Here is a 23,158-nt window from a genome sequence, read left to right as displayed (position 1 = left end):
GGGCTCCAGTTTTATATCCCTGTTCTAATAACTGTCACATCAAGTAATCTCCATCTAGGACACACTTTTCACAAGGTCTCTTTCCCCCATCTTTCTGACAGCTTATTATGACTGAAATGGAAATGTTACATAAAACAAGCTGTTTATGGAAATTTTACTTCTGTCACATGAGCTCTATCCTGATATGGCATGTGCTCTATCTAGCTTCAAGTATTAAACATATTAATTATATCTGTCATTACGCAATTCCCCTCTTATCACCACTGGTTTTTATAGTTCTGGTAGAATACTCTGAGCAGGAAAATCATCGTACCTTAGCACACTCCAACGTTTATAGCAATCTGACATAATAAGGATACTGTCATTGCAGAAACACCTTCCTACACCCATGTGGGTACTTGAAAATCTGTGCTTTCTCCATCCTCCCACATAAATATAGTAACTTGAGAACTTTTATGCTGTGCCTTGATTTTTAATGATAAGAGATGTCAGGTACCATTTAAAACATGAGAGATGAAAAGGGGACAATTTAGTTTTAACTGAAACATAGCTTTCCTTTAGATGTAAAGTAGTCACCCATTCTACTTCTGTGAATGGAGAAAAGTGTGAGAAAATATAAAGCAGGCAAAGGTTTGAGGTGGCAAATGGTTAGATCCTAAGTATAGTTAGGTATCTAAGTACCCCTTTATTCATTCTCACACCTACAGAATATAAACAAGTTAGCAGGGTAGACTTTGACACCAATGTAACTCCACTCAAACAATGAAATATGCAGAGTTACTAGAAATGAGACCTGGACTCTGGCCTTTAATGGCAGACCTAATCTTCTCAGCATATATAATACATGTATGTAGATTCTTCTCTTACACTTTAGCATCCCATATCTTCTCATTACTGTAGTTTAAGGGCTGTCTTCTCCAGGCATAAGACAAAGGTTTTTTGGTCAGGGCTCTGAGGATTTCATGCTCTAGACTCCAAATTGTGACATAAAAAAAAAAAAAAAAAAAAAAAAAACAGACAAGTCCAGATTGCTTGTCTGGATTCTGATGTCTGTGTGCAGAATATCTATACAGGGGGAGGATTCTAGATTTTTGCATACAAAGAAAAAATAAGTTCCATACATGTTAGATTTAGAATATAAAATTAGAACATAGCTAGAGCAAATTAGCTGCACCTTGCAGGATGTTGGTGGTTTTGAATCATGATCTAGATCATGTCCTGCTAGTAATAAAACTACTTGAGGGTTGATGATCCATGTTTAGGAGAACTATGGTGCTAAACTGAATGTTTATGGGTTGCCATATTGTGCAGCACTTGTCCATTGTTAAACTGCTGTCAGAGTGCCCAAGCATCCTCCCTACCTGTGCCACAGAATTAAAGATTAGTACCAAAAGCAATCCAATATGGTGCGAGTGGCAGTTCTGCATTTCTTTGTTGTATTTTTGTTGTTGCTCATTCACTTTAGGGCTGACATAGTTCTGGCTGTTGTAGGTACAATCAGAATGGCTACAGTAGCTGCCTATGTTAGCAATAATGTTTTGGAAGAGCAGACAGAGTTTTGCAGTACTGAGAAATGGTAGATTCTGGCTCTTTTGCTAATACAGGAGGAGAATGGACTTTGTCCTGTGTTTTGAGAGCAGCACATGGAAGGAGGGAGGCCTCTTCCCCACGGAAGGAGACTCACCTCTCACCTGCCTTGGCAGCACATGCTGCAGTTGGCCCTGCTACTAGTGTCCCCTTCCTGCCGCCGGGCCGGTGGGCGCCGCATGGAGTCGGGGGGAGCTGGGAGGCCGGAGGCAGGGAGCTGGAGGAAGGTGCTGTGCCTTGTGGCTCTGGGGCGGAGCTGCCGTGGGGCCTTGCCTGTGCATTGCATCAAGATTCACACATAAATATAGCCAGAGCGGGCTCGCCACATTTCTCTCTCCCACCCCACCCCCCCCAACCCAAGAAGAGAGAGGAGGAGGGGGGAAGGAAATAATAACAATAATAATAAAAAAGAAGCAGCAGCAGCAGCAGAAGAAGAAGAAAAAATCCCCGTGAGGTCATTCCAATGAGAGCGCAGGAGGCGAGCAGGCAAGGTCGCCTTTCGCGGAGGAGGCGCCGCCGCTGAGCGGCGCGCGGCGCTGCAGCCGCCTGCGCCGGGCGCGCTGTCCCCGCCGCGGCGGCGGCGGCACCTTGGAGAGCTCCGCGCTCGGGGCTCCGCGCCCGGGGCGCCGCGCTCGCCGCCGCCCCGCGCCCCTGCGCAGCGCCCGCCGCCCGCGGATGCGGCGCCTCGCCCCGGCTGCCGACGGAGGAAGAAAAGTTTGGGGGCGACTTGGGGCGTCGGAGGCGCCGGAGGAGAAGGCGGATGCGCGGTTTCCCCGGCTGATCGGGAAGGAAGGATGACCGAGGAGGATGTGCACCAGCAGCCAGATCATCGGGAGCCTCCTGGTGCTCTCCGTGCTGGAGATAGGGTTAGGGGTGTCCAGCGTGGCCGTGGGGGCGGTCAGTTTCAGCCTGGTCCTCACAGAGCATAAACCGCAGCTGGGAGACTCTTCTCCGGTATGGAGCGGGGTGTGTGTACGTTAGCCATTTCACTCTCTCTTTAACTCTTTATGGTGATGATCAGCTCGTGCTAAGGCATCCCCTCCCTTCCCTTCCGCGCGTGCATGCTGCGCCGGGAGCCGCACCAGGTCCATTTCCGACGTGCATGGGGTAGAGTCTGCATCCTCGTGGGGAGGGAGAGCTGTGTGTGTGTGTTGGGGTGGGGGTGGGGGGCCCTTCTCTTCTCCCTCCTTTTCTTTTCTCATTTTTGCTGTAAACAATTGAACTTTGTGCAAACCGATTTCCTCACCTGGGGAAGCCTGATGCCTTGAGCGTTTCGTGTATTAAGGAGCTCGGACCGTAGCTCGCAGTCTTTGAATTGACTATGAGTTTTGCTTTTAGAAACAACAGCCTTGTCCCTTATGACAAGACTGCCAAAAGGTGCTTCAAGTAATGCCAAGGATATGTTAGCTGAGTTCTGAGCTCTTCGGAGGAAAGAGAGGAAATGGTCAAGCAAAGGAAAGATATGTTCTCGTGATCTAGGCACCCTGAGCCTCCGGTAAATTGGTCAGAAAAATCAAACACCAATAGTGGGTTAACAAAAGAACTGTTCTGGTCATAGAGACTAGATGATCGTAGAGACCATTTCTCACTTCTCAAAATCCTTTTTTTTTTTTTTTTCAGTTCAATATATACATGTTTTTAGGAAGTGTTTTCCTCCAAATGTTTATTTATATTCTTGAAACAGGAGTACGAAATATTGAATATTCAGCCTAAACATGAGTGGGCATTTTTGAACTCTAAAGCTGTTTTGGCCAGCTTGGATTCAACAGCAGAATTTCTAAAAGGATTATTTGCTTTGCTTGAGATATGATGCCAAACACGCACAAAAAAATCCTCTTGGTTATTCAGCAGTGGAATCTCATGTAATTTATAGATCATTCTGACAAAGTGGTCCATGTAATGTTCCCATTGTCAATAATTATTAATTATTGACAACTGTAGTGTCATAAGTATCTGTGGCAGTATATAAGTACAGGCATAATTCTGCACTGCAGGACGGGTAAGATAAGACAATCAAGACAAAATAATACTGGACTCTGGCTAAGAGATAACAAAGCTATCAAAATCACTTCTTAGAAGTGAGATTTATGGTGATTGCTGATGAAGAAAAAAGGTTACTCAAAAAGCATACATCTGTCTGAAGTTTTAATTACAGAGGGTAGTATCTTGGGTTTCACTGAAATCCAAGTTCTGGCTATTCAGTGATAATAGTATTTTATGCAGCAGTTGCATTTTGTGACAGTGCAATCACAGCTGATACCATCTCATGATGATGCATATTTCCTGCACAACTGTCCCATTCATTCTTATTTTTTCTGTTTGCCCTAGAGTTTGTACTAAATAGCCACAGATTAAGATCCTATTACATTAGATGTTGGCTCCTATGATCTTATAATCAATATATAAAACAAGGTACAGAAGTAGGATACAAGGAAGTGAGACAGCATAGAGAAACAACACACTAAAACTGATTGATATAACAGGTGGTTGCATTAACATACCAGCAGTCTGACTGATTTAAGATTTTTTTAGTAAAGTTTTAGAGAGGAATAAGACAGAGGATAATGAAATGATTTTGCAGATATTTATAGGAAATTGTCTCCCAAGTGTGAGGGCAAAAGCACAGCAGGAAATCCAAGGGGACTTGTTTGGTTATGTAACAGGTAGGTGAAGGATGCCTGCACCTAGAGCCAGCCAGAGGCAGGAATCATTTGCTAGAAACAGAGCAAACACAGCAGAGAGAGGCTGCAAAGCAACTGGAAAGTGAAAGCAAGATGCTTATGTTTCATGCAGAAGACGAGATGGGAAATCACACGAGTATGCAGAGTGGGGTGACAAGGCTATAAGGGTTTACTTATTTTGCCTTGAACTAGAGATCTTTGGTCAAAATGGTAGCAATTACAGCATCCTCTTTGTACCACTCTAGCAATTCAAGTTGTCTATTAGACTGTGTTCTTTGGCCCTAGAGGACTCGTAGGTCAGACAGGGCAAGAAAGGGGCCAGAGACCTACTGTTCTCCAAGGATGCTTAGGGCCATGGGTAACTAGACCCAAGTTAAAACAACCTAAACTCACTTAATCTTCACAATCGTGATAATGCGAAAGCGGCACAGACCTCCTTTCTGCCCACTGAATCTTACACTGGGCTCGTGCACTGGATCTTACACTGGGCTCATGCACTGGATCTTACACTGGGCTCGTGTTGGCTACATTAAAGGATTTGTCTTGCAGAAGGCTTTTTTTTTTTTTCTTTTTTTTTTTTTTTCTTTTTTTTTTTTTCTGATTCACAGCTGTTGAATCAAGGTCTTCCTTTGAGAAACGAACGAGAAATAGACAGTGACCTTAGAGGAGAAACTACTACTCTAATAAGCCAAGATGTAAAACAGTAAAGTCCAGAAATGCCATGACTCCTCTAGTAATTTATGTGGAATCGACTGAAAACCTTTGACCTTGTTCTGTCCTTACTTATATGGGTGGAACTCAGCAGAAGCCCAAGTTCATAAGGAAATGGATGAAGATAGCATCACCATGGAAACCTTAACTTCAGTTCTCCCATCTTAAAATCATGCACTACTTGTGTTCCTATGAGGTGTCCATTTGAAGTACATTAGCTTTCTTATTTAAAGAAAGGGTTGTTCTTTTTGTTCACAGTCTCCATTCACCCAAATAATTTACCAACACACCTAACTTTAAGCATGTGAAACTCTCCCATGGGATTAGAGATGCAAGTGAAGCTAAGCATGGGCTGAAGTGCTCTTATGCATTATGTATGAGCAAGCCAGAGAAAATAGAATAGACAGCAGTGGAGAAGTGGAAAGCCTAGCGAATGTCTACATCAAAATTGCATGGAAATTGGGAAAGCAGATTCTAAATCTGTTGTTCTCACTGAAGTTGACCTGGACTGAGGTAGTAAGAGTTATTTAATAGCCAGAAGAAAACAAGCGAGTGTCATGCATTTCTCAAATTATCTTGAGTAAGTGAGATGGCTTTCTTATTATTTTACATTATATCTCATCTGTTCTTTCAAAAAACAGGCCACAAGTTATTAGATATAAAAAGTAAAATAATCCCATAAATGAAAATGAATGTGTTATCAATTTCTAGTTTTTATTTATGTTTATTATGATTGTGTTGATATAATCTACTTCACTGGCTAGACTTAGTATCTCCCACTAACCAGAAATCAAGGTTTATTTCTTAGGTCCACCATTCCAATTCAATCATGTGATGTGCTATAGCACATATCTAACCAAAGAGCCTGGCCCACTGAACCATTAACATCAAAACACCAACATGGTATGAGTGACAGCAAAGGCTTTTGGCCAAATTAAAAAAAAAAGAAAAAAAAAGGAACATAATCTTTTAAACAGTATTCAGATTTTTAAAAATTGTTAAATAATCTCCATTGAAGGCATGATTTCATGATTGTATCAGTATAACTATGATTCGTGATTGTATACTCACAAACATATAAATACACATGGCCCTAATCCTTATTTAATGTGCAGAAATGAACAACTTTTTATAAATAAGACTCCCACACAGAGATAGAGAGAATGAGAAGAAAAAAATACATCTTTAGTCAAATGTGATATTTATCTTCACTTACAAGGAAGATACATGATTGCTCACTAAGCAGCTCAAGAACTATAGTTTCTTCCTTCATGAAGACAAATGCCTAACTGCATCAGCAATATGCATTCTCTAGATGTCGGTCTGGCTGGCTGTAGAGGCATAGTTATTGTTTCCATGATTTGTGGTTGTAGCACAGTGGAAGTCTGCCTACCCATTAGAAATCTGCATTTATAGTTTGGCAACAGACATTTTCTCCAAGCTGGCACTTAAAATACTTGATTTCAATGACTGCTCCATCCAAGATTTGAAGGTTCAGTCTGTATGAAAGTTTCCCAGAGCAAGAATATGATGTTGGATTGTTGAATCAATGCTGGTGGTCTAAAATTTTAAAACATTAATTTTTGCAGCATTACTGCATTATTACTGCTGCCAAGTTTCTTTTGGCAATGAACAGTCAAACTATTTTCAAAAGAATACCAAAAATTCACATTATTGTTTAGCATGTGGAAAAAACACAGATGTGATCCCACTTCATTTTAACATGTGCATTGTATTTTCATCAAACCGACCATATTTTTAGCTGGTTCCTGCTCCTGATGAAATGAACCACAGCACTGTCAGTTAGCTTGGTGGAGGCTGGAGAGAGCTCTGTATCTATAGATGAGGAAGGAGGTACCAAAGCAGGAACTTGGTCAATTCACACCAGTTAAGGATCTGCCTTTTGGTATTCAGTAGGCTTTCTTCAGCATTCAGACCCCTTAGAGAGAAAGACCAATTTGGAAGACGGGCTATCCAAAGGGACTTCTAGTGTTTGACTTCTCTTTAAAAGGATTTGCTGACTACAGACTGCATTTAACCATCTGCTGAGCTAAGGCTTTAGTTAGCCTGCAGGGAACAATTTTTAATTTGTTATTTTTGAGAGAAAAGTGGTTATGCTCTAAATGAAATATTTGATTCAATATAATAATATAAAGCATCTTGCGCTATTCTGGGTAGGTTTTTTCTGTGCCTTGTGAGATTTTGAGTGTTTAGCCAGCATTTTCTTTTTAAACTGGTAGGTAGACATTCAGGTCAGGGTCTATTTATAAAGAATGTGTGAAGGCCTAGAATGAATTGAAAGGAAACGCTAATCACAGAAACTGGGTGGAATTTAAACTGTCTAAATCTGGATTTGAACCTAGTAAGTCAGGAGACACTGTAGCCTCAGATGAGGTGGTATGGCCACATGGTGCGTTTCTAGGTCAAAATACCAGTTCACTTTAGACATGTTTTAGCACAGCCCCTTTCCTGGAAAAGCACAGGCACCCTCTCAACATGGCAGATTTGGTGACACAAAAGGGTGGGCTGTGAAAACTTTGTATCTCTTGGTTCTGGATCTTGATGACTTGCAGACAGCTAGATGGTCCTGTCTTCAGAATCAAAGGAGCAGCATTAGTTTTTCTTTCTGTCCCTCTTTTGCAAAGATTATTGTGTTTCACTACAGAGGTAAAAGGCAAACCTACTATCTAGGCTCAATCTTTGCTTGTCACCATTTCTCTCTAGTTCCCTGTCTTTGTTTCCCTGACTAGATTTTGTGCTCTTTATACCTGCACTAAGAAGGCTGAACCCTTGTCCTGAAATGCTATGTCAAAGAAAGTTTACAATTAGTCACATCTATGCTCAGCACATTCCATTTTCTCATTTGGATGGAGCTGAAGCAACATCCCTGTTAAACAGATCTTTTCTAGACATTACTTATTTCAGACTCCAGAGTCTTCTCTCTCTTCCCCTAAAGCCATATATTCTTATTGTAAAACTTAAGTTTCATGGATTGGTGCCCAATAAAAGTAGATAAAGTTGAAGCTATTGATTCTGTTTCAATGCTTTATTCACTCAAGGGAGAGACTATTTAAGTAGGTATGATATGCTTGCATTTTTATTGTGCTATATTCCAACTTATATTATATTATTATAATATAATAATTATATGATCATATTATATGATCCTGCTTCTTGTATTTCCTCAGACATTTATGGAGGGCTAGAGGGCTTTCCATGCAACCTATGTAGTTTGGGCTACATGTCACAAACTGGAGGTCAAAGAGTCCATGCAGAAACTCAAGCAGGACTCTAAATTTTTCAGGCTCTCCAGAAAGATTTTCCATACACAGCACTCTCTTTCTTTTCCAAAGGATTTAGATTTGCCATTTCTTTTGTCTCCTCATAATAGAAGAAAGGTTACCTAGGTTCAACATGAAAAATAAAAGCTATTCCTTTTCTTCTGCATAACGGATGCAAACAAATTTTTGATTCCTTGTAAGTATAACTAAAAAACATACCTAACATACTTTTTTTTTCAGGCTGTTCAGACTGTAAGAAAGTGCACTTTTTCTAGCATTAAAAAAATAAAGTCATGTACTTTGTTTCAGGAAACATGAAATAGGACTGGACCCAAACCACAGAACTTGAACCCAAATTGAGATTTCAGCCTCCTCACCCCAGACTTCTGTGTGTTTAGATCTGAGGTTTTGTTCCAAGTATATATTTAATATAAAATTCATTCAAGCAGGCTCAGAATAAACAATCTCCTTTTCTGGGAGGTCTTTGGTTCAACAGACCAAGGGAGAGATTTTTAAATGCGCATATGGAAAGCAAAAATAGACACAATGCAAATCGCACAGGCTCCACAGTGAAACAGGCACTACTGCATCACTCTGCAACCACATTAGAGCTAACAGAAGAACTCTAACTCCACTCTGGCCCCAGAAAATCCTTCCTGAGAGGAAGGAGAAGCACTCACAGCCCATTGCATCTTCTGAAGAGACTAAGTAGCTTTTGTGCTTTGCGCTATCTTTCCTTAGATCTTCTACTGATCTATCCATTCTAAAGACCTATGCTCAGGAGAGGTATATACATCTGATATATTTATTCCTCACGTTCTCTGCTAGCCTTGATGTGAAATATGGCAAATCATAGTAAGTAAGACTAAGTCTGAAACCATAACCAACCCTAAATAATTATGTACTTGATTAAATTTTTGCATAGTAACTTCAGCTCTATTCCTCAGACACTTTAACACTTATGGAATAAAGTAATCATTCCCAGTTTTGGGGACCCAAGTACCTTAGGTCTTGCAGGTTGACTTATTCACTGGTATTGGATTTCTACTGGGAAATATCTTAAGTAATATGAGATAAGTCTACAACAACATATATTGGCGGTATGAAATGTTTTGTGTCCTGTCCCTGAAACAGACAGCAAAGTTGCCCACAGTGGTGCGTTTTAATACTGACTAAATCTGTAATTTGTTTGTTGCTTGCTAGTCATGTGCAAGGCTAAAACAACTTGTTCATCACAAACAGATTGCCCTACTTTGCCCTTATTGAAAAATGGAAGTGAAGAGTCTTCTTCCACTGAAATCAGTGATAAAAATACATTGACTTTAACAGGAGCAGAAATAGAGCATTCTTGGGAAAAAAAAATAGCCTTTCCGTTCTGAAGGTGAATTATCAGAATTACTAGTTTGGAAATATAGAACTCTTTCTTTTTTTTTTTTTTTTTTTTTTTTTTTTTACAGTGGTCAAGGAACACTTCTTACAAGCTGAAATTATCTTTGATGGTATCTTCCAGACATTTTCTGTGATGTTTCTATAACTCAAAAATTTCCTTTCTTTCTACAGTTTTTTTTTACTGCCATTCAATCTCTACAGAGAAATGACATTATTTTGTTTGCTTTATCAAGTCAGAATGAATAAGCCTTAATTACAGCGATGTCTTGAACAAAGAATTGTTTGAGGCTTCTGCATTAGTGCTGAGAAAGACAAAACACTACATGTGAAATCTGAAATATGCCTTAAATTGAAGTCAATCTCCAGTGACAGAGCTTTCAGTGCAACTCTAAAATTTCACATAAAGCCCGAGTAAAGCCTTACAAGGCAGATGCGCTAATTATGAGCTGACATCCACTGCCTGTAGGATGAAAGGGGTAGAGGGAGCTGCCCCCATTTCCTTTTGACAACCTCAACAGGTAACTTATTCCAAGCAATGAACTAGTAGCAGTTACCCATGGTATGGTGTTTCTCCCGATTCATTCAGAACCATGGCCTACATTATACAGACCTTCCCATTAACAGAGCAGTATCATATTCTAGCTCATATTCTGTGCTTAGTATATAGGTAAATAGCATGCAAAATTAGTGCATATGCTAATTGTGGGCTAATGATTCAATGGACTTAATACTGAGCAAAACCACCTTGCCTCAAGGCTTAGACCTAGCTACCTGCAGGAACTCTTTGGGGTTTGGGAGGGGGTAGATGAACAGATGCAGAATTTTGGAGGGTCAATGAGATATATACGCAATGTACTACATGTATCCTGAATGGTGTACAGAAACTGTATATTTTTAATTCACTTTTTATGTAATAGCCATGAATACCCTGTGATTTAATCCTAAATCAAGCAAAGCTTTTTGCTAGAAATCCCCCTGCAGTGAAAAAAGAGCATGTGAAAAAAAAAAAACAATTTTAAAACTATACTATTATCTCCCATAAGACTGTAGTTATCTTTACTAAGAATAAATAGCATAGCTTTTGCACCAAAGGTGTTTAGGAGGTATCGAGGCAATCTTCTCATAGTATTCCAAACACTTGGAGAAGGTCTTATTACCTTCAAACAACTACTGTAGTTCCTACAATGTTGGTTCCCTTAGGAATTGTTCACTGTTTCCCTGAGGAAAGTTTTTTGGTAGCAGAAAAATGAGACATCAGAGAAAACTATTGGTCATTGACACAGGTGAAGCAGACTAAATTAAAAGGTATTAACACATGTTCATATCAGTGGATAGAGAGTGCTTTTGTTTTAGTTAATCAGTTTTTGCCTAATGGTAGGTGCCACAGCTGTCAGATCAATTTGTGAAAGAAAACTAAATGAGAAAACCAAAAAATAAAACAAAAAAAAAGAAAGAGGAAAGGATTTTTCATGCTATCTCTTGTATAGTGGGCTATCTAGAATCTGAAACAGCTTGTTCTGCACGGTCATTTCGGCTATGTCAACAGATGTGCTCTGTGTTTGCACTTGCATCTGTGTAGGTGACTGAACTGTATTCTCACACGGAGCTCCCCCCCTCTTGAGGACAATCTATGAAGTTTCAGTGGTTCACACTGAAGGCTAGTAACTATCTCAGCTAAACTCAAAAGTACCAGAAGTGTGATCTGGATCACTGACTATCATCTTGCTAAAATTCTTTTCTGAGCAAAAGAAGGATAAAAAGGCATCTTTTGCTGGTAACATTATTTTATGTTTGTTTATACAATCAGCTTAAAAACAGGCCTTCTTTTCTCTTGTATTTTTATGAGTAATCATCTTTAGGCTGACTTTGCATTCCATTTTTTTTTCTCAGATAAGTGTGTATGGCTGAGTTACAATTTTCTGAAATATAAGGTTTGTAATAAAAATGCTGACACAACTATAGCAATTGCCTAACCTACAACAACACAGCAGGATTTAAACTCAAGAACTTAAATGATGAAATACTTTTTTTTTCTTTGCAGTTTCTGCTTTGCGGCATATGTGGAATATTGTGCGCCAAAAAAAAATCTGGACTTGTTGTAAGTTTTTTCACTACATACATACATACACATATAACACAGAAATATTTGAAAAGCAAACTTATCTAACTCGAACTCTTTACTTCGGGCTTACTGTGTCCAAATTTGTAAAAGCCAGTGAAAATTGCAAGCCAACAGTCCCAAAAACGAAAGCAGTTGTTACTTTTGGTTAATCAAGCAAAACAAGGCAAATCTAAATTCTATTCTAATTCTATTTAGAGTATGCCTATTTAAGCTGTGCACCTCTATTTTTACCCTGTCTGGCTGGAAAACCTCTTGACATAAAATCTATGACAAGTCAAGAGAAAGACTGCCAGTAGCAATCAGTCAGTGGATTTTATCTTTTTTTCTTTAAGTGAGCCCATTTCTGTAAAATGTGTCAGGATTGGGCTGCTACTTCAGTCAGGTTGCTGACCAAGATTCATTTTCAACATTGTAACTGATTACTGTTTTTAATATGATGACTTTTTGCAATCAGTCATGAATAAGCCATTTTTTAAATGATGACAGATGTTTTCTGGTCTTTATAAGAAACAGAAGTACAGTAATTTTTCTGACTGAAGCAAAATGTTATTACACAAAAAAACAACTGTGGCCATTCAATCTGTATATCAAAAATATGATCTTACTATAAGTTATAATGTCTGGTGGTAGATTTCTGTCCTCTTGGTTATCCTGCCATGCACAAAGAGGCCATACAAAACTAGCATCTCTCAGGTTGTTTTTGAACATCAGGGAAATATTTTAAACACCGTTATAATGATATTCTCATATCTTAAACCAAGTGGAACATAGAGTTTCTAATAACTGTCTGTTCTAGTGACATCATGGAACAGTCATTTTCCCACAGGCTGCCAAACACTGTCTGAATGGCACATTCTTAAAATTCACATCCCACTTGCGTATGGAAGTGGTCTATTGGATACCTGTGATCTGTGAGGCTCCACAATTTTCTCTACCACAGTACTTAAGTAGATACATAGTATATAAAGCCGTACATCAAATGTCCACGAAGATCAACACCTGACAGGCCAGCAGCATCTGGGGAAGTAAAAAGGGCAAATATTTAACAATATGCCCATGAGGTCCAAAGGTCTTTTGGCCTTCTGTGATTTGTGTCTCAGAGGCATCCTGAACCAGAGGTGACCTCTTCATGTCCAAAGTGATAGGGGATCTTTAAATATGTCTCACTAACTGTAGTCTATTGCACATCCAATTATAGCATATTGAACATCAAAGGTTCATGGAAACATTTAGCTAAGTAAAAAACACGTAGTTACCACACTGACTCTCTGTAGAGCTGCATTTCAGATTTGTTGTTTCTGTTGCTTCCTTATCCAGTGCATTCACCTTGAACATATATGAAGTCCCCACAAAAGCTCCCTCCAGATCGCTGCCTGACTGAGCAAATTAGAACTGAATGACAGGCACAGCCAGGTGACACACAAAGTAACAGAGACTCAGCGCAAATTCATGAGGCATTCACTTCTGAGGAGGGTGGGAAACTGCACAACAGAAACCACACAATACAAAACTATGATACATTCCGCCATGTTAGTGTGATGAATGAAAACTGGAGGTCAGAAGAAGTACTAGTATAGCCCTTCCATTTACTTGGTTTTAAGCTGGCAACTCATTTTAGCTACCCTTATATTTTAATTATCACAGTTCTTAACAAGTCTTGTATACCATAGAGTACAGTATTCTCTTTGAGTCCTGCGGGAGCTGTGGGGGGAACTGGTTCCTCCATTCTGTGGGGGAAATGCTTTATGATCCATGATGCTACCAAGGTAATGATTTTTTTTTGTATGAACGACTGTCTCTGAAAAATGCATCTGTGACATAATCTCTCTTATCTTTCCTAACAGATGATACTTTTTTCTGCCTGTTGTATTTGTGGACTAATTGGAGGAATCCTAAATTTTCAATTTCTTCGTGCTCTGACAAAGAAGTCCTCTGCTCTCTACTCTTTGCATCTCGCCTCCATGTCTCTTGCATGCATTGGAATTGGTGGTTGCACCCTTTCTTCATGGCTCACTTGTCGGCTAGCCAGCTATGAACAAAGGCGAATGTTCTCGGAAAGAGAGCATTCACTGCATCACTCCCATGAAATGGCAGAAAAAGTGAGTCGTGTGTGTTTCCTTATTTGTTGTTGTTCTTAAAAAGCTATCATATATGTTAATGTATACAGTTGGCAATAGGTGTATTTTCCATCTTATATGAGAGTTTGGGAAATGAAGTGCTGCCTTTCTGTTTGAGCTTTATTATGTTGCATTGTATGAAGCTATTTTTAGGTACTGTGTATTTGCAGTACCTTCATTTCAATGAAGTACATCCATTTTCAACATAATTCCATTGTATAGCTATTCAAGGGCTTAGCTGCTAAATATAGCACTTCATAAATAATGGGAAGCCTTATTAATATGGATTATCATGTACTCTGAAACAGCACAGAATGCTTTCTGTAACCACATCATTGCATGCTTCCAGAATTTAATCAATTTCTTCCTCTCCCAAGTACTCAGCTTATAAAGTAAGTTATTTAAACACACACACACAAAACAGAGTTTGCAAACCTAAATAACTAAACCTAAGCACCTGCAGGCATATTTAGACATATAAATGAAAGTGGCATGATTTGCAGAGGCCACCTGCAAAGCACCTGCACCTTTCTCCATTAAAAGGAAGCTTATGAAGGTGCTTAGGTGCTTAATTTTAAGGTTTCAAAACTGAGTATGTAGGGACAAAAGAATTAATTGAATACAATTCTTCAAATTAGCTTATTGGAGTTACGGATCTGATTCATATTTAAGGGGTAAAATGTTCACTAGCATCCTGGGCTTTATATTTGGGCTTAATGTCCTATGCCTTTCATTTCAGAAATGACTAGAGAAGGGAACAGAAGTCAATTGGTCTGTTCATCTAAACTGACATGTTCTAGTCTAAATTATACTTAAGTTCAACGGGCTGTATCATATTTATCGAGCCCTCTAACAGCAGAGTGAGGATTAATGCATTCAGGCCACAGAATGTCTTCAGATTCATGATGTAGATGTGAATAGTCCATTAAATAAAAATGTTTTGTCACTATTCTTTGCTTTCTTATCTGAGACTCCAAGAAGAAATATAGATTGAATTCACCTTAGAAACAGTTTTAAATGATTTTAAAAGTTAAATAGTATAGGTTACAACATTAACATAAAATAGGGTAATAGAATCAAAAGAAGACATAGGCTTTTTCCTTTTACTTTAAAATGAAGCAAAATAGGCATGGTCGTGTAGATGATGGATTAAGCCCTACCTTTCAAACAGGAAGCCTCTTGCCTCAACAAACACAAAGAGGAAGCTCTACTGAGGCAGAAAGAGAAAAAAATGCAGAAAAATAAATGGCCTGGGAAGAAAAAATCTTTCAAAATCCACACACCTGCCATCCTTGTCTGGCAGCAGATAGCCAGGCAACCAAGCAGTGTACAGCTCCACTTCCCTGCCCATTAATGGGCTGGCTTAAACACTCAGCCATGGAGACTGCTAGATGCCCACTTATCCTATGGGATGGACCATGGTGCACGTGCAGAGCAACTCTGTGTACGGGTGCTCCATGAATGTGGGACTCACTGCACACGTGTTGCAGAATCAAGTATGCATGGGGCCCATGTGGGACTTCGTAGACCGACAGTCTTTGAAACTCTTGCTGCTAGCAGGTCTGAATGCACTAGCTCAAAGCATGTCATTAAAAATAATGAAGGCAGCTTAAAAAGTGATGTTAAAATAGGACTTAATTAAGAAAACAGTTTTAAAGTGCTTTATATCTACAGCTATTTTGTATACTTCTACTTATATACAGTAATATAGACATGTACTGCATGTGCATTTGTTTGTGCTATATTTATTGTATAATTGTTATATTTACATTAGAGATTGAGGGGTATTGAAATAACCGACCTGCCCAGCTGCCCGGTGGTTCCCCCGACACCAGAGTTACCTCCAAGGTACGCTGAACACTAGGGAGCTGCCATGTTGTTATGTCACTTCAGGAAGTGCCACCTCTAAAAGGAAGTCATAGTTTCAGCTAATCAAAGTTGGCTGATGCTGTGATGTCACTCCAAATCAGGAATGGTGCTTCCAGATGCTGACATAATTCTACGTGGTGAATGCTGCAGTTTGGAAGTAAGTTGAGTATTTAAAATATTCACTCTAGTTACAAACATCCAAATGCTCCTATTTGGATGTCACCACCATTAATTCATTCTGCTTCAAATCTGTGTGCTCCTTCATTTCTTGAATTCAGTATCATTTTAAGCTTACAATACTTTTATTCTTTAGAGTAGAAATATCAGAAAAGATAAATGTTTTTCAATATTTTCTGAAATTCTGATGACATTCTAATAGTTAATGTCTGCAGAGGATTCAAATGATAAAACTGTGAAAAGGAAAGTTATACTTCTTGGTCACTCACTCATGAGTAATCTTCTGATAGAACATTACTATCAATTTGTAGTTGATTGATTGATGTTAAATGGCTTTGGAGTTGTTGGTTCATTCCCCAGATGCCTAGTATATTCAGGTGAGATCCAATAAAGGACTTAATCACCTACAAGTAGGCAGCTGTAGCACCTAGTTTCAGAGCAGGCAGCCCTTGGATTTGGATGCAAAGTCCAGTTTTAGGCATGATTTTTACAGTTTAGTACATGAAGAGAATTAGGCACCATGCAAAAACATACAGCTCAAGCACCTGCCAAATAGAAACCTAGGTGGCCGAAAATGCTCAACATTCTGTGAGTTAATGTCTCTTCTCTTCTCTGAAGCTTACACTTAATCCAGCACTATTGACAAGTCCACTTGGTTTGATGACCTAAGGTCTACTTTGTAAAGAAAAGCAGCACACCCCTTCTTTCTGAAAACGTGCAGCAAACAAATAAATCTGCTTTAAAAAGTAGATGGTATTACTTGAGAGAGGAGGCACCAGTTTCTCCATTTTACGTGAAACTTTAAGCTGTGGTCTTTGCCTCCAGAACTGTTTAATTAGATTAACTGTCAAATAAGATTAATAGAATAAAAGCAGAAAGAGAAGAGACAAGCTGTAAATAAGGACTAGGCCCCAGAATTTTTCTTTTGCTATGAAGAACCCAGACAGTACCTCCAGCCCAGAGTCAATCTCTTTCTTTCTTTCCTCCTTTCTTCCTTTTGTTCTTTCTTTCTCATTCTTTCTTGCTTTCTGTCTCTGTTCCGATTTCCTTGTGTTTATCCAAATAAATCTTACTCTACTGTCCTCATAGAAATGTCAGCACGGAGGGTGACACATAAATTGCTGTTCTTTCTCATTTCACTTGCACCTAGGAGGTGGAAGAGGTGAATTTTAATTTGCTCAGACATTGAAGACCTACTAGTTCTTGAACAAATATTTTACCAACAGCATAACTTTGGCAAGCCCACCTCACCTACCTGAATTTGAGAAGAGTAGTTGAAACTGCAGTATTATGTGCAGTGGTGGTCTAGTTGGATATACTCTGAGGCCGGCCACTCAGCGTAAGCAGCAGTACCTTGTTTCTGCATCCTGACTGAATTTGGGTGTGAGATAGGCCAAGGGACACTCAAAATTAGGCAGTTTTGAGCATAAAGGCTTGAAGGTCAGAGGAGTCAGCTGCTAAGGTCAGCTGCTAAGTAGATACTATTTTGGATTGAAATTTGAGACTTACAAAATCTAAATTAAATAAAAAAAAGTTTGTTTCGGGTGGTTTTGGATTCTGACTCATGAGCAGGTCAACTTACTTTGGATGACTCATGTGCTAATTGAGTAGCAATTGCTGAACAGCCAAAAAAATGAGGTCTGGCATATTAAGGAAAAATCAAAATCAGTCCCATCCCAAGTCTCCCCTCAGGCATCACAGGCCTTAATTCCTACTTGGATCTAGACCTACCTCCCAAAATGTCTATCCCAGCAAATGACATCTGTTTGTAGTAAGTCAGCATAGGAAAAGGGTAGAGTGTAAATGAAGGCTGAATGACCGTCTTGTTCCTTTGTAGGTTACCGTACAAGTTTGAGTTGAGGCACATTGAGAGGACACCGTGAGAAAACTTACACTGATGCCATCGGTGTTGCAGATGTGGTCTGACAATAACATCAAACTTATGGACAATCAGTCTAGCAGCTTTCAAATGTACTGAATTTATGCAGGAAGAAAATAAATGTGATTTTATTATTTTACTGTGAGATTATCAAGCCAATAAAATGTAAAGTTGCTCTGAATACGTGGCAGAGTTTGCTAAATATTTATTACACCCTCAGGTAAATAGATATCCAATAACATAAAATAATTTTTAAAAATAATTTTAATCAATGTTTTTCTACTCTTGTTACAGGAAATGACAGACAACCTAAGCAATGGTGGTCCACATCTGATTTTTAATGGAAGTGTATATTAACAGATTTAAAATGTTCCATGGAATGAAGTATTTTTAGGATTTTCTTCAGAAAAAAAATGACTCCATGAAACTAAGAAAATGGAACTATCTTAGCTTTTATGGCTCAAATGTCACAAATGCAGAACAGCACAGTTGTATTTCCCTTTTAGAAACGTTCAAAATTTGTCTCTACATATTTTGCGGATATACAATATTTATTCAATTCCTGGCCACTCTCTTTTTGTTTTTTGTTCGAATAACTTTTCAGAATTGTGATAGTATTTGAAATAGACTTTTCAGATTTGTCTTCTCATGAAGACTCAAAAGTAGGAAAAAAAAAATCATTAAAATGGACCGCATTTAGTCCAATCACAGAATTTCTAAGAAGAGGGAAGGGGACAGAGGAAAGATGGCTCAGAGGAATGTTTTTCTCCTCCCCAGTTAACAGCATCTGGTCTAATATGATGGCTTCAGATCACACGGCATGGTACCAGCAACGCATCTACACAGCCTCTTTCCCGCATTGCAATTGCATCCAAGCCCCAGTTTGCTCGGTAGATTGTATCAAAAGAGAGTGCTAATTACTCTTCTAAAAGGCTTCCATTTCACATGCAGAGAGTAAATGAACAGTGTGCTGAAAACAACACCAATGTCTTTGTTTTGAAAGACAGAATGCTCTAAGAATGCCATAAATCAAAACCTCAACAATGCCTTGTTGTAAAGAAACTGTAAATATTTCCAATTTGTGAATGAAGTATATTTCGTAATTTGTTCATAGAAGATGACAAATAAAATTAAATCTAAACCAGAGATTTCAAAGAGATCCTTTGTGTTTTTTTGCAAAGCTGAACCATCATGCTTGGAGTCTTGTAGAACACGCTGAAAGGTTTCTAAAAGGGGCGAAACGAGCTTAGAAAGGAGAAAAAGGAAGGTTGAACAGAGGCCAAAGGAAGGACATGCTTACAATCATACACACCCATAATAGATTCTGGGGTCAGAGAAAACAGCAGGAGCTTTAACTCACCCCAGATACTACTGCGGGACCTTTTGACTCCTGTAGTCATGAAAAAATCTTCATCAAAACATATATAACACAATATACATATAAAATATTCATATAAATCGCTCATATTACATAGTTAGTATATGGTTTTCTGTAAAGCTCAGTACTTCCACACAAGTTCAAGATGTGAATATGACTAATGAATAGAGATATTCAGAAGATTATTTAAACCCACCTTCCTAGACAACCTGTTTAGAGCACCTGTGTTGCAAAGGCTGGTTAAGGAACTTCTGAAGGGTCTTTTTTAGACATTACGGTTGTAAAATATATTCCTTTATTATTCCATCCAGGTTTTTGTTTATTATCCCATCCAGATTATTGAGGGTGGCAAGTCATGCCACAAAAAATTTAGAAATTAAGATGTTTTGTGAATTTACATCATATAAAATATTTTTCAGTTCAATTATCTTCAGGTATTTGAGGACTTAAATGGAATTTCACATTCCATTACAACATAGGAAACAAACATCTTAATTATGATTTAAGGCTCTCACTTGACTTCATGCAAATTAGTTATCTTGGGTGTCTAAGCCAGACAATAAAAAAAAAAAAAAAACAAGGTTCATCTTAAAAGTTGCCTCTTCAGTTCTCTATTGTCAAACAGGGCTTTTGAATCTTCCTTAAGTCCCTGAGATTCTAATATGTACTGTGTATATTGATAGCTGCTAATAGGATTGTTCAAATTCATAAAGCATATCCATAGACATATGTATCCATATACAGCAAGATCAACATACTTTGATGCTAAGACATCTTCAACGAAAGTGCTCCCTTCCCCAGTTTGTATCAGTCTTTATACTGTCTCCCTTAAAACACTCCTCACTGTCTGGGCTCTTTTCAGGCACTATTGCTTCTTCAGCCTGATGTATCTCTTTTTCAGCAGGAAACATGGTCCATATCCCAGCATACTGGGAGCACTTTTACTGTAGCTCTTTTTTACTGTGTCCCCCAGTTTCTGGGGGCACTTTTACTGAAGTTTTGCATGCTGGCAGGAGAGCAGTTCTGTCCAGATGAGATTCAAGCCTAAATGGGATGTGGAGTCTGCCGAAATTCAAAGCAAATATAGAATCAGGGGAGATTCCCTTCTACATCAGCGCATCAATATGAAGAGTAGAAAGATTAAAACAAAAGTGACCCAAATATCCACCTCAGAAATCTGTGAGTGGGGTTCAGCTTTAGCTTTCTAGGACAATTGTAATACTGTGATTTAAAAATGGTTTATATAGAGTACAGTATCTCTTGACACCTCAGAACTAGGACTGGTTGTATTAGACCCTAAAGAATAGCTTGGAATTGCAGTTTGGAGTCTGCTCATGAAGCACATGAAAGAACAGATCATAACGTCTACGTGTTTAAAAATCACAAACACTTCATTTCCCAGTACAGTGGTAAAAATATGTACTCACAGCATAGTACTACAGCACATCAGCTGTGTTCTCGTGCTTTGGAAAGGAAAAGAGGATACAGTTTCAGAGGTCACACATGTTTGAAGCTTGGCTATAACTTAAGAAACACGATGACACCACTCCTGCTACTTTTGAGGGCCTGTTGGAAGGAGGGAGAGAAAAGGAGAGGTCTGGGCCACAGAAAACAAAAGATTCAATTGTTTCATTTATTCATTTTCTGCCAAGCCTGCAGAAAATCTGGCTGGTCCCTGCATTAATAAAAGCTTTGAAAATGCAAAGCTGGAGTTGAGGAGATCCATGTAATAAACATGTGATAGAAAAAGCTGCAGTTCCCTGAGCCTGACAAAGAGGATCAACATTTTTATAATCAAAGCAAATTACCATAATATATGGATGTGCTAGGGGAAAATCTCTCCTAGGAAGCTTTTTGCTTCAACATTTAATGAAGTTTCATTTCATAATTGCATGCAGAGTTCAACTGCAATGGAAATATTTTTGAATGTTTTCATTACTAGTGCTGTTGAAAGGATATTCACTGCACTTATCCAACACTGTACCAACAACAAAGCCTTTGATATTCAGAATTAAGCCATCCAACATATTTATGCTAGGTTTTTGAAGGTTGGGCACCAAAATATTTTTTAATCTAAAGAAGATGAAGTATGTATTGATGTTGATACTGTTATTTCTGGTTGCTGCTGCTATAAAAGTAGTTTTAGGCTTAGATTCTCTCAGAAATATTCAGCTGGTGTTGATGAGGTCGCACCACCGAACACTCTGAAGAGGGTTATTGAAACTTGTGTGGGGGACTTAAGTCCTTAATGGGTATTTCAACATTTTAGGCTATATTTTAGGCCAGACTTGGCATTCCATATAACTTGCCCCACCTGAGAAACCCGGACATGTTTCGAATTTATGAGAGTCAACAGTTCTTATCGCCAGCTGTGGAGAAACAGGAGCATATCAGTGCATATAACACATTTAAAACATTTGTTTTGTTCAGTCTTCACTATATGTATATATTGCATTTGAGACACAGGAATTGAGAGTATGAAGGAGAGTGGGGCTGATCAAATGCAACACCAAATTTACATGCAGTAAGTTACAATCACAAACTGTGATTACAGATACTGTATCTGTATAACAAAATTCGCCTTGAGACAGGAATTTTGAAGATAGATGGAAAAGGAACTAAAGTGGTTTCAGTCATTGTTAATCATTCCAGATTCCAGTTTAATCTTTTAAATTTAAGGCAATTTAAGGAGGTAAAAGGGTGCTTTTATAGTTTGACAGGTTAAAGATACCTAAAGGCACACAACTTTCAGAGTACCCAACCATTCTACATATTACCACGTAAGTCTTCTGTCTAAAATGTTTCTATCTAGTTTTCACTTCCTGTATTAAAGTAAGTAACATCTTTAGTTACACTGCAAACCTCCAACAAGATTTTTAAGATTGTCAAACACGTATCTGGACACAGATCTTGAAAAATACTTTCAGAATTTGGACAAAGATTAGCCAGACAGATTCAAATTTCCAGGAAAAGAAATGCAGAATGTTTTTTTGTAAAACATAATATGATTGCAATGAACGTGCTAAGCACACGCTAGTTTAATATCAGCAGTCTGAGGAACTCTGGCTGAACTTGGAAAGACAGTTCAGGAAGGCCTTTTCTCCCAATTATAAAGTTAAGGAAAGACCCATCAAGTATTCTTAGGGAAAAGAGTGAACTATGTGGAAAGAATCAGTAGCTGGAATTTGAGGAGAAAGTTATGTGTCTGGAGAGGTTTGTTTGGCTGGGAAAGCATGGTTCTGCTTCAGAAAAAAAGCAGCTTTGACGTGGGTCAAAAGTCCACAGGGCTTCACCAAGGTTTCTCTCAACACATCTCTGAAGGAGTCAAAAAGATGACTAGGCACAGGATAGAAATAGCTACTTCTGCTGGGGAACCAATAGTAAGTTGAGCAGAGCAGCCTCACAATTGCTCTGTGAATCCCTCTAATGAGCCCTAAGCACACAGGAAGAAGGCAGCTTGTTTGTTTTTTCCCCCTTATAATATATTTGATTCGCTGTAAGGTATCTTTTATGTCCATTTACCACTGAGTCACAGCAGGCTGCCTTAATGATTTTCACATCATTCTAATTTTGCTTTGTAATCGTTAGAAGGCTTTCTTTTTTGTTGTTGATTTTTTTAAAGAGATCTTTTCTGAAATCTGGTTTTAATCCTTTCATCAGCTGCAATATGGGTCCTTGCAAAAATATCGTGCACTTATGGTACGTTGAACAGGTTGCCCAGGCACATGATTTCAAAATAACTCGGTGTCCATTAAACTAATTAATGGTTTTGATCAACTGGCATAATGTGCGGTGGGAACACGCTACAAAGGAAGGCAGGAAAAGGTATCAAAGGGACAACTGAAAGAGCCTTGAACTGCAATCCTCACTAAAGGGTTGCATATAATTCCTCAGGTATATAGTAGAAAAGCTATGAGTAAACATAGCTTCTCCTTGCACCCCTAAGCAAGCATGTACAGATTTAAAA

General features: G+C 38.7%; 1 protein-coding gene across 7 annotated transcripts; it reads left to right on the top strand.

Moving 5' to 3' along the window:
• Positions 1 to 2,228: 2,228 nt before the first annotated feature.
• TMEM196 (transmembrane protein 196) lies at positions 2,229 to 18,957 on the top strand. Of its 7 annotated transcripts, XR_015913081.1 has the most exons (6): positions 2,229 to 2,559; positions 11,691 to 11,747; positions 13,616 to 13,870; positions 15,663 to 15,736; positions 17,772 to 17,905; positions 18,108 to 18,957. XR_015913081.1 is itself a non-coding variant. In XM_088519686.1 (5 exons), exons 1-5 carry the CDS (start codon positions 2,395 to 2,397, stop codon positions 18,112 to 18,114), a joined length of 558 nt encoding a protein of 185 aa, XP_088375812.1. In that variant the 5' UTR covers positions 2,229 to 2,394; the 3' UTR covers positions 18,115 to 18,957. The 7 variants fall into 7 exon arrangements, 6 of the variants coding, with proteins under 6 accessions (XP_088375812.1, XP_088375811.1, XP_088375810.1 ...); XM_088519686.1 differs by lacking the exon at positions 17,772 to 17,905; XM_088519685.1 differs by lacking the exon at positions 18,108 to 18,957 and having other exon boundaries at positions 2,229 to 2,541; positions 17,772 to 17,994.
• The last annotated feature ends 4,201 nt before the right edge of the window (positions 18,958 to 23,158 follow it).

Source organism: Tinamus guttatus, unplaced genomic scaffold (assembly GCF_059628265.1).
Source record: "Tinamus guttatus ecotype Peru unplaced genomic scaffold, ASM5962826v1 Tinamus_guttatus_pri_ptg000067l, whole genome shotgun sequence".
Taxonomy (NCBI): Eukaryota; Metazoa; Chordata; class Aves; order Tinamiformes; family Tinamidae; genus Tinamus; species Tinamus guttatus.
The sequence above is the reverse complement of the archived record's forward strand: the minus strand, read 5'-3'. Positions and strand labels throughout refer to the sequence as shown.